Raw genomic sequence first — 16,043 nt, 5'->3', positions numbered from 1 at the left:
GTTCACGGTATCAAGGAATAGTTTGCCCCAAAAATGGTTCCCATTGACTTTCCATCGTAGGAACAAAAATTACTATGGTCATGTCAGTGGGGACCATTTCTGGGTAAACTATTCCTTTAGATGCAAATCAATTATTATGAGAAGGAAAATACTGTTGTGAAAAGTTTAAATATTTTAATCTGGACGCGGCTAGAAAAACAGGAGCGTTGAATTTATGACCTTGCTCACGAGAATGACCCCTAAAGTTGTCACTCTAGAATATGCAAAATCGTACTCTTGACATTTTATCATTCAGCTTCTTAAGATCACGAAATGGGAAGCTTTTAAACCACATTAAAGTAATTTCTGTCTATGCTGGACTCTTATAGGCTGTTTTTATTCATTATTTGGTCCAAGTAATCATTTTCAAAGGTATATTTTTTTACAATGTAACTTTAGTTTTGTTATCCACAGTTTTATTTTTGTGCACAAATGTAATTTCAAACACTGAAGCATACTTACATACCTTCAGATTCAAAGATTTTTTGAGATTGAGATTTGAGAACATTTTTGCCAAGTGTGTCTAAACATTTGACTGGTACTGTATATGTGTTATGAGTTAATGTTGTCTTGTACTATATATGTTTCCCTCCACTTGTTTTAAGCAGAAGCCTTGCTAAAATTAAGTCAGAATAAAGTCTTAATGCAACTTAATTTTAAACTTAAGTTAATTGATCTTTCTCTATGGATGTTTCAGCCTGGCTGTCTGAAACTTCAGAAAGTGAATCTCACTACAGCTTTACTCTATGACATGCACATCCTTGTTGTTTACAATACCAGATCATTTACAAAATAAACACTGCTGTTTTAAATTCAATATTGTGTTTATTCTATACACAAAGTAAGGCTTGTGAGGTGTACAAAAATGAGCTGAGAACTTCTGATTTAATGGACACGTGAAGCTGTAAACCTTCCTATTCTGTATCTCATTAACGTCACCGGCATCAGAGGTGTTTTGAGCACTTTTGGGTTTACACCTGAATCCTACAATTAGACATTGAGTGGTCACAAAGGTCACAATCTTCAATCTCAGTGTCTGTAATGGACATACTGGGAAATAATGAACACGTGTCTCTGTAAAAGGTCGGATTATTCAAATCATACCTGTACACATTCCACTGTCTGGTTTGGCTCCGCGTGGCTGTTTTATCTCAGGTGTCAGATTATTTCTGGAGGATTTAAGTTTCCGCACGGTTCCAGCAACTGAGATTTTTGAAAGAAGTGAAGGAAACGTATTTGTCGTAATGTCGTTGATTGAGATGTTGATGTTGGAACGGGATCGATAAAAAGTTGCAGATCCTGTTAGTGATCCGACTAAAAGCATATTTAGCGGCATGAATGAACTCTTACAGTTACCTGCTGTCAACATTAAACATTTACAACTAGAATGAGAAAGGCACTTAGAAGTGAAAAATAGATAAAGCAGATTGGTGTAGAATGGATGTGTATGATTTGAGTAAAGCATTCATTTATATTTGTATATCACACTGTACGTCAACATCTGATTCCTGTCAATACGGAAATTCACGAAGAATTAGCTTGAAATTTCATGTTGTGCATTTGCAGCAAATTATTCCCACATGCTGCTCTATACCACGTGTCTTTATATTTTCTATACTGCACACCCTTTAGATTCTGATTTAATTGACTCCACTGTTCTTTTTAACAAGACGGACTAGCTCAGTTCCAGCTCTTTGTCTGCTTGGACTTTGTATTCTAAGTATAGTCCCTATAAAGGATGGTTGACTCTGCTACATTAACCCTGTAGGGATTAAAGCTGCATTCATGTGTCAGCCATGCCTAGAGGCTCATCGCTGTGTTGCGCTTCAGCATGCTATCGATCCGCTCGTCCTCCTCTCTGTGATAATCCGCTCACTGAATGGACCGACCGGTCCTTCCACAGAGAGCTGACAGGCTGGGAGGAACCCCGGTCGTATACTAACAGAGTCCTTTAAAAGATTTGTGTACCTGAAGCAGGGCACTGCACGTCTTTGTAAATCAGCAGAGACGGGCAGCATGTTGCCATGTTGTGTTCGCACAAGGCTTCTAAGATAGGGTAAAGCTTTCTGTATTTACAGTATTTCAAAGTGCCAACCTTGCGAACCTGACTGTGTGCACTTACAATTGCCATCCAATCAGAGAGTCTTTTCTAGTTTTGTGTATAATTTACATCAGGTGGTTTGTGTACCTGTGGGCGTGCTGTCTCTATCAAAAACATTTTGTGTGGCACTATCAAAACATTGCTCTGTTTGTTTACCCAGCCTCACATATCAATTCTGGGTAAACCATTGGTTTCGCAGAACAATGGCGACTGGGGGAGAGCACTATTGAACCAGCTAAAGTCATTTCTGTTACATAAAACCATTCTACCTGATATAAAGGACTTTCAGTAAAACGTTAATATCTTCATTTTGACCGAGTAAGGCCATGTCAAATATTGAAATGTAGCTGTAGCTCGGTGGTTAGAGCATGGTGCTAGCAACGCCAAGGTCATTTGTTCGATCCCAGGGATCTTTGTGATTTTATTTCTTTCTAAATTCTCTGAACACAGCAACTCGTGGCTCAAACCGTAAGTAATGGCTGCTGAGGCAGAGGAATATCTCTCAATCTGGTTACTAATGAACCGTGTTTTAGAATGAAATATTTTCCCTCCACCCTCTCTCTCTGCTCTTATGATAAGACGTCCGCTCTCATTCAGCTTTGCGATAACTCACTGAGGCACATCACCAGCATCCCAAAGCATGTCTTTAATTGACTAACTTTTCACTATCTCCCTTTCCTTCTCAAGTTATTTAGCATTCATTTCACTCACAGAAAATCTAGACCTGCCCTTATATCTCGCGGAGACAGACCCACGGTAAAAAAACGGCACGCGCACAGCTCTGTAACCAAACTTCCATGCACACAGACACAACGGGCATCTACAACACTCTGCCTCTGTCGGTTTGGAAATTATGCATTTTGCTTGAATTTCCAACAACACACACATGCATGAGGTAGAGAGAGATGGTTAGACAGACAGAGCGATGCTATAGATCTTGATTACAGTGGCACTCTCATCAGCGCACACATGCTCACATAAACGCTCTTGTCAATAGTAAGATGTTAATGTGAACGATGCAAGGGAGACGTCCCGGTAATTAATTCCAATTCAAAGCCTAAGTGCTTTGAGGAGAGATAGCTGGAAGCCGCCATTTACTCAGTGATGCCTCTCAATCCCATGATGCAGTGGGGGTCCAATAGACAACCCTCCCCTGCTCGAGTACTGCACTGCTGCAGCCCTGCACAGCTTTTGAAGAGGAGCGAAAACCTATAAGATACAGAGCCGAAGGAAATGAGCTTTGTTCCAAAACCACTTTCTTCTGCCTTCACAGTCTGCTTCCTTCCAGCTGAAATGGAGCTTATAAGTGCATAGGCAGCAACTCTTTGCATCGGTTAAACATTGCATGAACGACTCTCAACCTGTTCCAATAGGTCAGAAAGGAGATTGTGACTTTGAACTGTGAGGCAGAACTTTCCGTTCTACACTTTAAAACAAAATCTATAATCTTTTTTCCTTATATTTTTGTCAAATCAAAAAATGTAAAACATCTATTGGATTAACACAGTAAATTAAGTTTGTTAACTAAAATTATGTGCATTTCCCATCTTTACTTTTAAGGTGGTCATCTTATTCCCTCTATTTGAAACACATTTAATTATACGGAGCTGAAATATAATGATATAGTATTATAAAATATAATCTATAGTATAATCTTATTTATTTATGTACAGTAATCTAGGGTTTTCATTTATCCATAGTGTTATTTATATGTATAAATTGTAGTTGCTGTATTTATTTGTATAATCTACAATTTATTTTCTTTTGGCCACATTACAAACAGAAGTTTACTGTAGTTGTACCTTACGATTCGTCGAAAATTTGGGGTATTTTTCCACTCATGATGGGGTCAACCTAGCAGTTGGGTTTATCCATATTTGACCCAATCATGGGTTCAAATTAACCAGCATTTTTTGTGAAGGCAGCATCATTTTGCTTGGTTTTGGACATTTGAAGCGCAACGTGCTACAGTATTTAAAGCACTACAAAAACCATAACTTGCTAAATAACATCTATATAAACCAGTCAACCTCACTAACTGACTAAACATCTGACTGATCATACAACAATTGAGCCCCATCCGTGCTTTGAGAAGGTAACATATCAGTAGGTTTTGGAACGGAGCTACTGTGAAGAAAAGAAGAGAATCTGCCTCCCGTCTGCCGTGGTCTTTATTAAAGCGAGTGCTCTCTCCTGGGTGCACATCTCTCAGGAGAGTCCCTCTATAGCCACTGACCACATTGTTATAATGGACAGATTTATGTGCTCAAAGGACTCGTAAACCTGCTCCCCTCTCCTCCCACGAGTCCCATCACGCTGTTCCACCCTCAGAGCTGCTTACAACACAGCTGGCAGACGCAAACGCTTTCTCTTTCTCTAAAAGAGCACTTGTGTGTGAGAGGGATTGCAGGTGTATTGTAAGAGAGCGTTGGAGCTCAGAGACGAGGACACTTTTGCTCCTGTTATAGCACTTTTAGCTTTAATGCTGGTTGTTGTGATACGTTTTGTGTATATGTGCATTGTAATGGAGAACAGGTGGCATCTTCACTCTCCGGTGTATCACAGGATGCATATGAAATCTCAACATGTGACTTGCTGATAAAAACTTGTGCCCACAGACACGTCGACATTGAGTTCATGTTTTGTATTTATAGACAGATGTTTGCTGCCACTTAACTAGATGTGTATTGCTTATAGAAAATTTCAATTAACATCCAACAAATTTCTGGCCTTGAAAAATGTTACATTTATTTTACATGAAATTGTTATAAATCTTTGATGATGTCCTATAAAAAAATACTCGAAGGTTTTAATATTTGAAGCATAAACACTTGATTTCTACTAAACACAGAGATCAGAGATGCAAAAAACTGTAAATCTGCAACCTAAATGTGAGCAACTTGCTAACGGAGCTGCTAGAGCGGTACACTGACAAATGTGAAGTAATAGTGAAATTTATCAGCAATTGGCTTGAAAAAAATGTATCTTATTGGGTAAGGCCATGATTTTCTACATTGTCAGTTTCATGAACCATTTGCTGGTTAAGTAGCCTATTTGCTTCAGAGGCTGTTTTTATTTATGTTTCTCAGCCTTAAAAGTCTTCATAATCTCAAACCTGCAGATACCCTCAAAACAAACTGCCATGGTCCTAGTGTGATTTTAAGTATAACTTTGTGGCAGTAAGTCAGAACAGCCAACCCGCAAGTCCACCCTAGTTCATCCTTAAAAGATTCAAAACCAAATACATTCAAAGCAGTGCAGAATCCAATTTTTATGCAATGTTATGTGTGAAACCAGGTCACAAGGCTATTCTGTCTCATGCAATTGTGAAGTTCGCTCTTTAACCGGAAGGTCATCGATTGTTTTGTTTTGATTAATTGTGGCTTGAAGTCGTCTCATAAATGCACTGCATGTAATTAAACATCGGAAGCCAGACGGAGTGCTGTCGACCAATTAAAAACTGACGTCTCATTGCAATCAATATCTTGACCCTAACATAAGGCATTTTGCATTTAAGAAGCAACGACAGTGGTATATGTGACTTTTGGAGTGAGTGACCGTGTGACGTGAAAGGCTTAGACCTTCATGTTAGCACTAGCGTTAATGTCGTGGCCTGTAGGTGACTTGGGTTAATGTTCTGCCTCAGGACAAAACAGTCATTAACCTCTCCGGGTATCTGACCTCACAGAGTGCAGGCTATTTGCTCACCTGTCTGACCTCTGAATGGTTTACTGCTCGGCCAGGAAGGGTTTGCTGTCTAAGTCCGCTTAACACACTATCAGCATTCTTTACATGCTCAGATCTGTCATCATTGGAACGGATGTTTTCTTTGTTTTGTAGTGGGAATGTCTTAAATCCGTAGCCAGACCATAGCTTTGATTTCATCTAGAAGAGAAGAGAGTCCAGGTGCTTGTGTCCAGGTAATTATTTCTTTGCTTTGCAGGACACTATGACACGTTATCGCATCGTCATGGGAATGCAAAAGAAACAGATTTATCTATTAGACTATCATTTGATCTCAACATTGCAGCAAACAAAAGACTAACAACGTAAATAACACTTTTTTTCTAAGCCACTGGCCTAGATACCTTTACGGATTTAGGTTGTGTAGTAAGGGTCATGCGATGAGCGTCCAGACAGTTGTTTGTAATGAATGTAATTGCTGGAATTCACAAAGTTCATTTGCGGAGAGCCAAGCCGTGCAACGTCCACTTCATCTTGGCATCTGAGGTGTTTTGGACCAAGCTCAGTGAACGCTGGGTCACCCTTGACTGATCATTAACTCATTATTGTGTATCAGGGACAGGCTGTACATAAGCTTACACTCCAGTACATTTAGACCCCTGACAGTTTTATGGAGGCTTTGGAAAACGCCTGCACGGTGCAATAAAACATTCTGTCGAATGAATCCTGGAATGCTTTGGGAATGTTACGGCATGAATAGACCGCAGTCTTTTGGCTCACGTTTGGGAATTTAGGCTTTCAACCAACCAGCTTCTTAAAATAGCCAATTACTCATTGTGCTCGACTTCTTAATCTGTTCCTCTTGCAGTATCAACATCAAATTGCACATTAACCTGTTATTAATTTCGGATTGATTTTTAAACCCCATTTGTCTGGAGCGCTTTAGATCGTTCGTACTGTAAATCATTTCTCAGTACACAATGACATAACAGTTTTAATTGACTATTCTGTGAAGTGGATTTATTATGGTGAAGCAAAAATAATTGCTCATAAACCATCAATATATCCATTGTTCGAATCTGCTTGTCCTCTGCCCATAAACCTTTTACACATATTCACTGACATGCACAGTTAAAAGAGGATGTTTTAAATAATGTTGGTATCAACGGCACAACGGCGGTACCCATTGACGTACATTGGTTTTTCGTCCAAACAATAGAAGTTAATGGGTTACCAACATTCCTCAAAGTATCTTCTTTTGTTTGCTGCGGAAGAAAGAAAATCACACAGATTTGAAATGACAAGAGGGTGAGTAAATGATGACAGTAACTTGTCCCAACAGCTAGTTTTAAATAAATAAATAATACAGTAAATCGCGTAAGGTTGTTGTTTGTGGAATGTGTCACATTCACCTTTGTAAATATGAGGAGTGACTTCATATGACTAGTTGCATGGTTAGGTCTGGTAATCTGTTGTATTATTATGGATTGTGGAAAGTAATGCAAAAATATTCAGATATATTAAAGCCTGGCTTTTTAAGTGTCCAGATTGTTTGGATCAATTTGTGTTCGACATCTTTTGTGTTTACTAGTACATCTCAACTGACTGCCAATAAACTCTCTTTATAAGTCCTCACTGCAATTATAAAACACATTCTTGAGACTGGTAAGATGTTGTAAATTATTATAATACACCTGTGACCGCATATTTTATAGGAATGCGCTGTTGCAGTACGACCTACAGGATCATTAACAATATAAAGCTTCTTTATTTTGGTACTTTATAAGTTATCATATCTTTTTATTGAACATCAATTTGACCATTGTATCATGATCCTGTTTCTGTCACTTTTTCATGTGTAAGAACAGTACCGCTTTGTGGGATTTGTGCGTTATTACTAGCTTCCTGTAGAAGCTAAAGGGTCTCAGTATAAATCTCTTTTCCAATCTCACTGTGTGGTCTCCATTTCATTGTGCTGTTGCATTTATCACACGCACTTTATATTATATCTTTCTCAGTTCTTTTTACCCTGTCATTATATATCTCTTTCCCCTTATTAGTGTAATCATACCATTAACTTTGCTGTGGATACTTTGCACTGGGAGCAAAAGGTATTTCATAAATGTTTTATGGCCGCGTCACAGGATGTGTCGCAATGGCACGTCTTCAGGGGCTCGTCTGTTCTATCTTGTTAACTTTTGTTGTATCTTCTGCATCTCACACACAATGTCTAGCTGTTTTCTCTTTCTTTGGGCTGTAATAATTAGTTGCTGAGGTGATAAAAGTCTTTAAGTCCTTTTTGCCTGAGATTTCCCTGCGGCCACATAAACCCACAAGCGCTTTACAGCACACTGAGTGCTTCCCTCAAACAAAGATTAAAAAAAGTTTATCATCCAACACGCTGCGCTCCGTATGCATAAAAAGAACCTACATGCTTTGCGCTATTGATTTTCTTGTCTCACGTCTAAAAGGATTCATTTAGCCAAATTTGAAAATCTGTCATTTAATCAACTTCGTGTTGTCCCAAACTTATATTTCTGTCTTCATTTGTATTCGCTTTTGTGGCATTACACAGTATTTGCTTTTTTATTATTGCTCACCACTTGAAAGTCGCAAATCTCACAGGATTGCATAGCTGCAGGGCGACCAGAGATGTGCACCTGGCTGCCAGAGATGAGCTCCATCACTCTTCTCTCTTTCCGTGTGTCCGTGCATGCAGTAAAGTTCAGAGATGAAAGTTAGATCTTAGATGTGTGCTTTTGTGGACGTGTGTTTGAATACATGTATGATAGATTGGTACTACAAAAACAACTGGAAAATGTTTACATTTTTTCACATTTAGGATAATAGTGAAGTCATCAAAGTAGAAATAAGATCAATTCAAGTCTGGAAATTGTATTTGATAGTGAAGATGCTTTTAAAATACATTATAGTATAGATGGAGTTCCTATGATTCCTATCCTGCATTCCCTCTACGCAGCAAGTTTCATAAAACACATTCAAAGGCACGATTTAAATTTATCCGCAAAGCAGCTACCAACATTAAGCATTTAGATCGCAAGATTATTAGAACCATAAACTCAGTTAAACATGCCCTAACCTTTAAGTGGTCGTGTTTATCTGGACAGAAACGATACACAGATGCCCTATTAGCAGGGTTGATGAAAGACATTCTCGCTTTTAGTCAGTTTTTGCGTCTTTAATGATATTTGAATGAACACTTTATAATACTGAGCCGGTGTCTGTGACTCTCTCTGTGTCTCCTTCCCGTGGGGAGTGGGCGGATAACAGGGGAGATAAGAAAGCGCTGCCCCTGGAGGGTGCTCCTCCCGCAGGAGGAACATTTCATCCTTTCCCCTTCACACCTACTGAGTCTGAAGGGAAAATATACGGCTTGCTCTCTGCTCGATTCTTTCTCCCTCCTGCTGGAAACACAGCAGATTTGGGTGCTCTTTACCATAGAAAGAGAAAATGTGAAAGACTGAAAGGTTTTAGCTCTGTTTCAAGATTGAGGTGCCTAGTTGTTTGTGTAGGCAGCATCCTACATTATATGAATCCTCCTTAGTTACTGACACAAGTCTCTCATCATTGATTCCAATATTCAGATGTTAGCATGCTAAGCTAACAATTTCTGCATAACATACAACCAGGAAAGTGATTGTTTGATAGACTACATCCTTGGAGTCTGAAATAAGCGTATGATGGTCTTAGATGCTGTAGAGCTAGATCTCCTCCGTAATACTGTATTTGTTCGATGAAGCTTCACTTTTGTTACACAAGGTCCTGTTGGATTTTTAGTGGTCGGCAATGAATGATGTTCGTCCGTTGTTGAACTCCCTTTCCAATCTTTTCTTACACCTTCACTTTCATTTCTGAAAAACATCACATCTTGTTTGCTAAAGCTGTGTATGAACCCTGACATTTACATTAACCTTTATTTGTATAGATTAAAATGAAGTGGACAGATTATAGTCTTGAAAACAATATTGACATGATTAGATGAACACCAAGCTCTCAGAACAGCCCCCATTTGCTGTATTCCATTGACCGTAATGAACATCTGACATATCTTCAAGTAAAGAGCTTTTGAAACGAGTGCTTGGAAAGAAACATCCACATCAAACCTGTGAATTTAAGTGTAGTTCATTATTAATATTCAAAGAGCATTGATTTTCTAAGTGTATCAATCTGAGATATTACCGCTTTTGCCCACATAGGGATTTCTGTCAACGTACAGGAAATGTAATGCACAGCAAGTCTTCTGTGGGATTATGATAGATTATAAATCAATCCAATATTAATAAAGCAAGTGCTCCTTTGAGCTAACATCACTCTGATAGACTCTGCTGTAATTTATAAATAAATGTTTATGAGTTGTGTTACCGCACATTTACGTTTATGCATGTGACAGATGCTTTTATACAAACTTATTTACAGTGCATACAAAGTATACCACCATTTTTCCCACCATATGTATTCCCTGGGTCGTGAACGCACGCAACCTTTGCTCTGATAACGCTATGATCTAAAAAACGGAGCTACAGGAATAGACAATGAAAATGACTATTAATATTGAACATCAATTTGGGGATTTTTCTTTGTGAAAAATATGTTTTTATCGACCAATACCGGTTATTGGCCTATATGTTGGTGCATCTCTACTGGATACCATATGATTTCCATGACGTTTGGTTTCGTCAATGAATTTAAGTCATTTGCATTCTTCAGTAAGTCTTGAACGGAAGGTTTCGGTTTCAGCATTTTTGTCTCATTTAACTCATAAGATATTTTCAACAGAAAACTACAAACTGCTCTACTGGAAATGGAGGGCATTGCTTTTCCAATAATAGATGATGCCTAAAACCAAAACACTGATCTGAAGAACCTGTATTATAACATCAAGAACGTATTAACCACTCGAGATCAACACAGTTACTTTAAATCCCAATACAGTGCAAAATACGTTTTTGACTAGAAGTAATCGGTTGTATCATAATCCTCTTCTTTTCATTCAGACATTATTTTTAAATGGTGGTTTCACTCTTATATTCAGCTCATAATTGCGGACTGAGTGAAGGAAGGTCTTGAAATGTTCCCCCCTGCTTGGCAGCCAATGTGCAGTCTTGAGTGATCTCTAAGAGAAATGAACTGACCTATGACCCTTCATTTAAACATGCTTATCATCACACTTGGCTGCTCGTACTATTTGTCTTTCAGCGGAGGTGACTCAGGTCTTTAGAAATGCACAGCGTGTTCAGTCCGTGCTTTGTTTTCCAAGCATGCTCTTCCGTCTCCTCCTGTAAGAATGTTCAGGGGAGCCTACAGGGTGGGCACGCCGGAGACAGTCGGCCGGCTCGGTTGTAACATCCACTCAAAGCAGAGTCTCTGTTTTCTTTAGAAAGGCAGAGACGGAAGGGCGCGGGGTGGCGGCAGATGCTCTAATTACTGTGTGTGCTGAAGCAGAGAGATGTGTGTGCTAGTGTTTTTACTGTGTGTGTGTGTGTGTGTGTGATAGACATGTGCAAAAATACATATTTTTAAAATCCACTAATCTGCGGGTTGTCTGAATGACTTCCCGTTCCGTTTAGCTGTTTCCTGGTGTTTACTGTACCTGTGATGCATTTTTGTGTTATACAAAATAGAAAGTTGCAACTTGTTTACAACAACGGGAGATGTGAAACATTGTTTTAAACCATATGCAACTTTTCTGTGTGGGTTTTGCCATGAGAACAAAGGCAGAACAGCAAGCTGGGAATATGCTTATTAACACAAAAAAAAAATAATCGTACTAATCGACTCGTAATTGTGATCGGGGCGCCATACAGTGGGGAGGAGTGTTGAGGACCTTTCTAAGGGTCCCTGTGGGGGGGTCTCTGCCGCCTGCATCAGAAACGATCCAGAAGGTGATCAGGGGGCCACCCCTCTGAACACGGTTGCGAATGGTCCGGGGCCCAGACTAAAATTATAGACGGGGGCCCCGGAATACCTAGCGGTGCCCCTAAATGTGATTCCTCCCCCCATGTGTGTTTTTACGTGTCTAAATATTCTGCATTAAAGCCACATTGTTGATTCCGTCATATTACCGGTTCACTTCAAGGCTCTTCATTTCTATAATAAGCTGTAAAAAAATGACTCTGTTCGGAGACCGACATGTTTCCCCTCCGCTCGGGCATTTACAGAGTGATGCAGCCTGCAGGAATTTGAAACGCACCCTCAAGTCCCGATCAAACGCTGTTGCCAAATGCCAGCGGCCGCAAGCTTTCCTGCTGTGGTGACTGTAATTAGTGCTGCTGGATGGGCATCTCTCAGTGCTCTTTCCGTGATTATTTTCTCTGTGGTGGCGGGGGTGTGTTGGATAGCAGATGTCTGCTTTGTGTGAGCATGATTAATTAGCTCAGGTCCGGCCAATTACATGATGAGCGGTGCTGGTTAATAGATGAACGCATCATCTTAATCATGAGTGAGTGTGTGTGTGTGTGCATGGGCTTTGTCTTCAGGAGAGCTCTCACCGGGCGACTATAAACACACAGATCCCTAGACACACACTCGCAGTGTCAGCCGGGCATGATCTGTGTGTTCTCTTGAGGCCAGAGGTCTCCCGGGAACAATTGTTTTCTCTTAGGTTAAGAACCACTTGATTTAATTAAAACTTTAATTAACAAGCGACATTATTCATTCCGTGAATTGTTCGCCCCAAAAATGCGAAACTTGAATTGTTTATACTAGGGCTTGCTGGTATGAAGGTATATGGATAGTTAACATACTTTTTACACGGCATTGTGTCCTATGGTGTGACAGCAATAAGGTACAAAACAAACTGATAATGTGTTATTTTTAGGGATGTCAAACGATAAATCGCATCCAGGTTTGTGTTTACATACTATATGTCTGTGTACTGTGCATATATTTTGTATTTATATACAAATGCATGCATGTATGAAAAAAATAATATATATTTTAGATTTGGTCAATATAATAAATGCATAGACATATTTCCTAAATATTTATACACGTGTATGTTTTTGTGTTTATTAGTACAAAATTAATATGCACAGTACACATATATTACATACATTATGTAAATACAAACTTTATCCGGATGCGATTCAGTCCTAGTTATTTTCTATTATTAATATTTATATGTATAAGAAATGATAGCATATGAGAGATTTATCTTCACTGTTAGTTATTTTAAAATGTTTTGCTATGTCACACCATTGGACATATTTTATTGATGGTTTATTTATCAACAACCCATATAGTGTTGCAAGGAAAAAAAATGTATATTCTGTGTATATCACCGTAAGAGACTCCACCCTCTAGTGTGTAACAAAGAAACATGAAGATGGACTCAAAAATCAAGAGGACTAACAACCAAATCCTCTTCGGCAGGAGGAGCTATATTATGGCATATTGTAACTGTATTACTCATACCATGCAAACCATTGTGCAACGCTATACAAACTGAGCTACAGGAACAGAAAGACAATGCATATTGAATATTCTTGGAATGCTGAGGATAATGATTTAACGTAGTGGAATGTCATGATGTATTGCTTGTTGACTTTTTGTGTTATTTGCATTGCAGCCGTCTGATGTCATTCTCTTTTATGTCCCTGCCAGGTCTCACTAAATGATAGCGTGAGCGTATAGTCATCCAGCAGGAGTTTAGGGATCCCCTGCGGTGAGTGCCAACCACAAATCATGGTGCCACATGCCCGACAGGCCTCTCCCCGTGCCAGTGCCACACGCCTCCTGCTGCTCCTCTGCCTGGCCGTGCCAATCCATGCAGACAGTGAGTATTACTTTAAAAACAACGCATGTTTTTCTGCCTATGTTCGTACATGGCTGGTGTCATGTGCCTGTGTTTCTGTTTATCTTCATCTAAACAACATGTACGGGAATATCATGTTGTTTGCAAGACAAAGCCTTCTTTCCTTAAGTCTGTAAAGCGTTATGTGAGATACATAGAGGACAACTTGTTAGTGCTTTAAGCCAGTCCTGGGGCAGCACATTTCGTGAACAATCTTCTGACACATTCTGTTTGTGATGAATCTGATGAATCAAGGGGTGTAAATAATGGAGACATCCACAATATAAGATGAGGAAATATGATTGTCAAAGGCATTTAGGAACAGGCAGGATGGAGTGGAGGCAATCGACGTCATGTTGTTTGTCTAATATCATACTTTAGGAAGTTTTAGAATCGTTCTAGTTCGCCTCAAGAGACCCGCTCGGGTTTTAATGAACAAGACACGCTTCACTTCACACTTAGCGAGATCTTAATAGGAAAATTAATAAATCAGAAAATGTGGAGCCTGCTGGTTTGTTTGTGTTTTTATTCTGAAGAAATTGTTTTCAGTATTAAGAAAAGATTTGGGTGTCCGCAGAAAGATTTCTCAGCTGTTTTTTTGCGTTACTGACCGAAGGCCCTGTGTGTTCACTACTTCTATAGATGAAGGATGATAACGGCGTGTTTGTTTAGCAGCGAGGGTCACAGGTATTGCGCTGTGTAGTCCCTGAACCCTGAAAGCAATAAGGACACCAACATCTGAACGACGGGTCACTTATTACTGCTCTCCATCTTTACGATGGCAGTAATTCTTGCGTCATTAATCATTTACCTGCAACTTCAAATGTCAAACTTAAATCACTTACCTGAATTTAAAGTACGGGTTATTAGAACAACAGGATATTAACATCCATTCTTCTGGAATGATCATTAGGGCTGTGACAGTGGCAGTGTTTTACCAGTTTCTTTTTGTGGTGCGACGGTTGGTAAATTTATATTATTTATATAAATAATATTTATATATTATTATATTTGCATGTAGCAACCGCATGACGAATAGAAGTTGATATAGACCTTATTTAAATACTTTTTGAAATATGTTATCTGAAATAAATGAGGATGAAACATCCATCAGTGAAACGGCACACTACAGCCATTAAATAAACTAAATAAAATTCAGTAAATAATTAAAATTGTATAAATAGAAATTTTTAATTTAATTTTTCGGATTTGAATTTATGTAACAGTTCATTTCACAACACGATCCATTGCAGAACCTGCAGAATAACCTGGGTTTCGCTGTTCAGGCCTGCGCTTGAACGCACCAACGGAAACGCCCATGACCAATTATTTCTGTGTTAATGTAAAATCTTTCTAATAAAACATTCCAAAGCTGAAAGGCAACAAATTCCAATCCTTATCTCAACTCTCATTTTTACACTTATATTTGTCACAGTGACGTGCACTACCGCCGGTGGCAGTTCACCACCATTGATGCACTTTACCACCACGGTGGTGTGGTTGTCATGGCCACCGTCACTGCCCTAATGTTCATCCAATGATATGTGCCGTGTTTGTTTTTCCAGCAGGGTTTAGTCGACTGTGTAGCTGGGATGAGTGTCCTGGAAATAGTTGTATTTACCCATCAGGTGGTTAATAGTTGTAAACGCACTCTTAATTGAATCTTTTATTATTGTTCTTAAAAGAGTTTACCATGTTTCTTAGATGCTGTGAACTTCTTGCACCGGCAGTTACTCCAGCGCCACAGTAGCATAGTGGATTTTAGTTTTCCTCGCACTCTTTGTTTTTATATTCGCAGATTGGCACAAGACGTAATCTGGCAGACTGCGAGCACAGAGAACAAAATCACCATGTTTTATTTATGAGAGCATATATGCTGCAACTTTAGAGTGTGGTTGCAGCAGCAAGGGGCTTATTGAGTTTCAGCGGTTCTGATTGATGCTCTGCTGTATCTGTGGTGTAGAGCTTCTGCTGTGCTAATGCAAATATGAGATTAACGCTAGCGGTCGCTAAAGGAAGCGATTTTACCTCACGCAGTCATGCAAAGCTGTGCTACATTCACATGCTGCTAATTGCAATAATGATTAATAGATTTGTTTCTGTATTTCCAAAAGAAGGGATGTTTTCTTTATAGAGCTTCAGGTTCTTTGAGATTTTCTCAACCTTATGCAAATGATGAGAGCAACTTTCGGGAGCGACCACCAATAGGAGTAAAGCAGCGGAAGTCACGCCATCCGTCTTTTGTCAATTACTGCAGTTTGTTTATTAATGTCACCAGAGCAACCAAAGCCAGGAACACCTTCTAACGATCTCGGAGCAAGAGACTAGCGACACCTAGCGACACCGTCGCTGCCGGTGTTAACACACAGTGAGATTCCTCATATTGATAACTTGTTAAAATGAAGT

The 16,043-nt window shown here is 39.3% G+C and overlaps 1 protein-coding gene across 3 annotated transcripts in view; it reads left to right on the top strand.

Annotated features, from left to right (window-relative positions):
• The window catches only part of ptprfa (protein tyrosine phosphatase receptor type Fa), a 146,632-nt gene that overhangs the window by 30,161 nt on the left and 100,428 nt on the right, over positions 1-16,043 (top strand). For 2 of the 3 annotated variants that reach the window (XM_079460917.1, XM_079460916.1), the window contains exon 2: positions 13,448-13,619. In XM_079460917.1, the coding sequence (XP_079317043.1) occupies positions 13,529-13,619 (91 nt within the window). In that variant the 5' untranslated portion in view covers positions 13,448-13,528. Of the gene's footprint in view, positions 1-5,910; positions 6,061-13,447; positions 13,620-16,043 lie in introns of those variants that run through there. The other variant, XM_079460918.1, reaches the window with a different exon arrangement.

The sequence above is a fragment of the Barbatula barbatula genome (genome assembly GCF_947034865.1).
Source record: "Barbatula barbatula genome assembly, chromosome: 7".
Lineage (NCBI taxonomy): Eukaryota > Metazoa > Chordata > Actinopteri > Cypriniformes > Nemacheilidae > Barbatula > Barbatula barbatula.
Note: the sequence above shows the minus strand (reverse complement) of the source record. Positions and strands in the feature narration are given on the sequence as shown.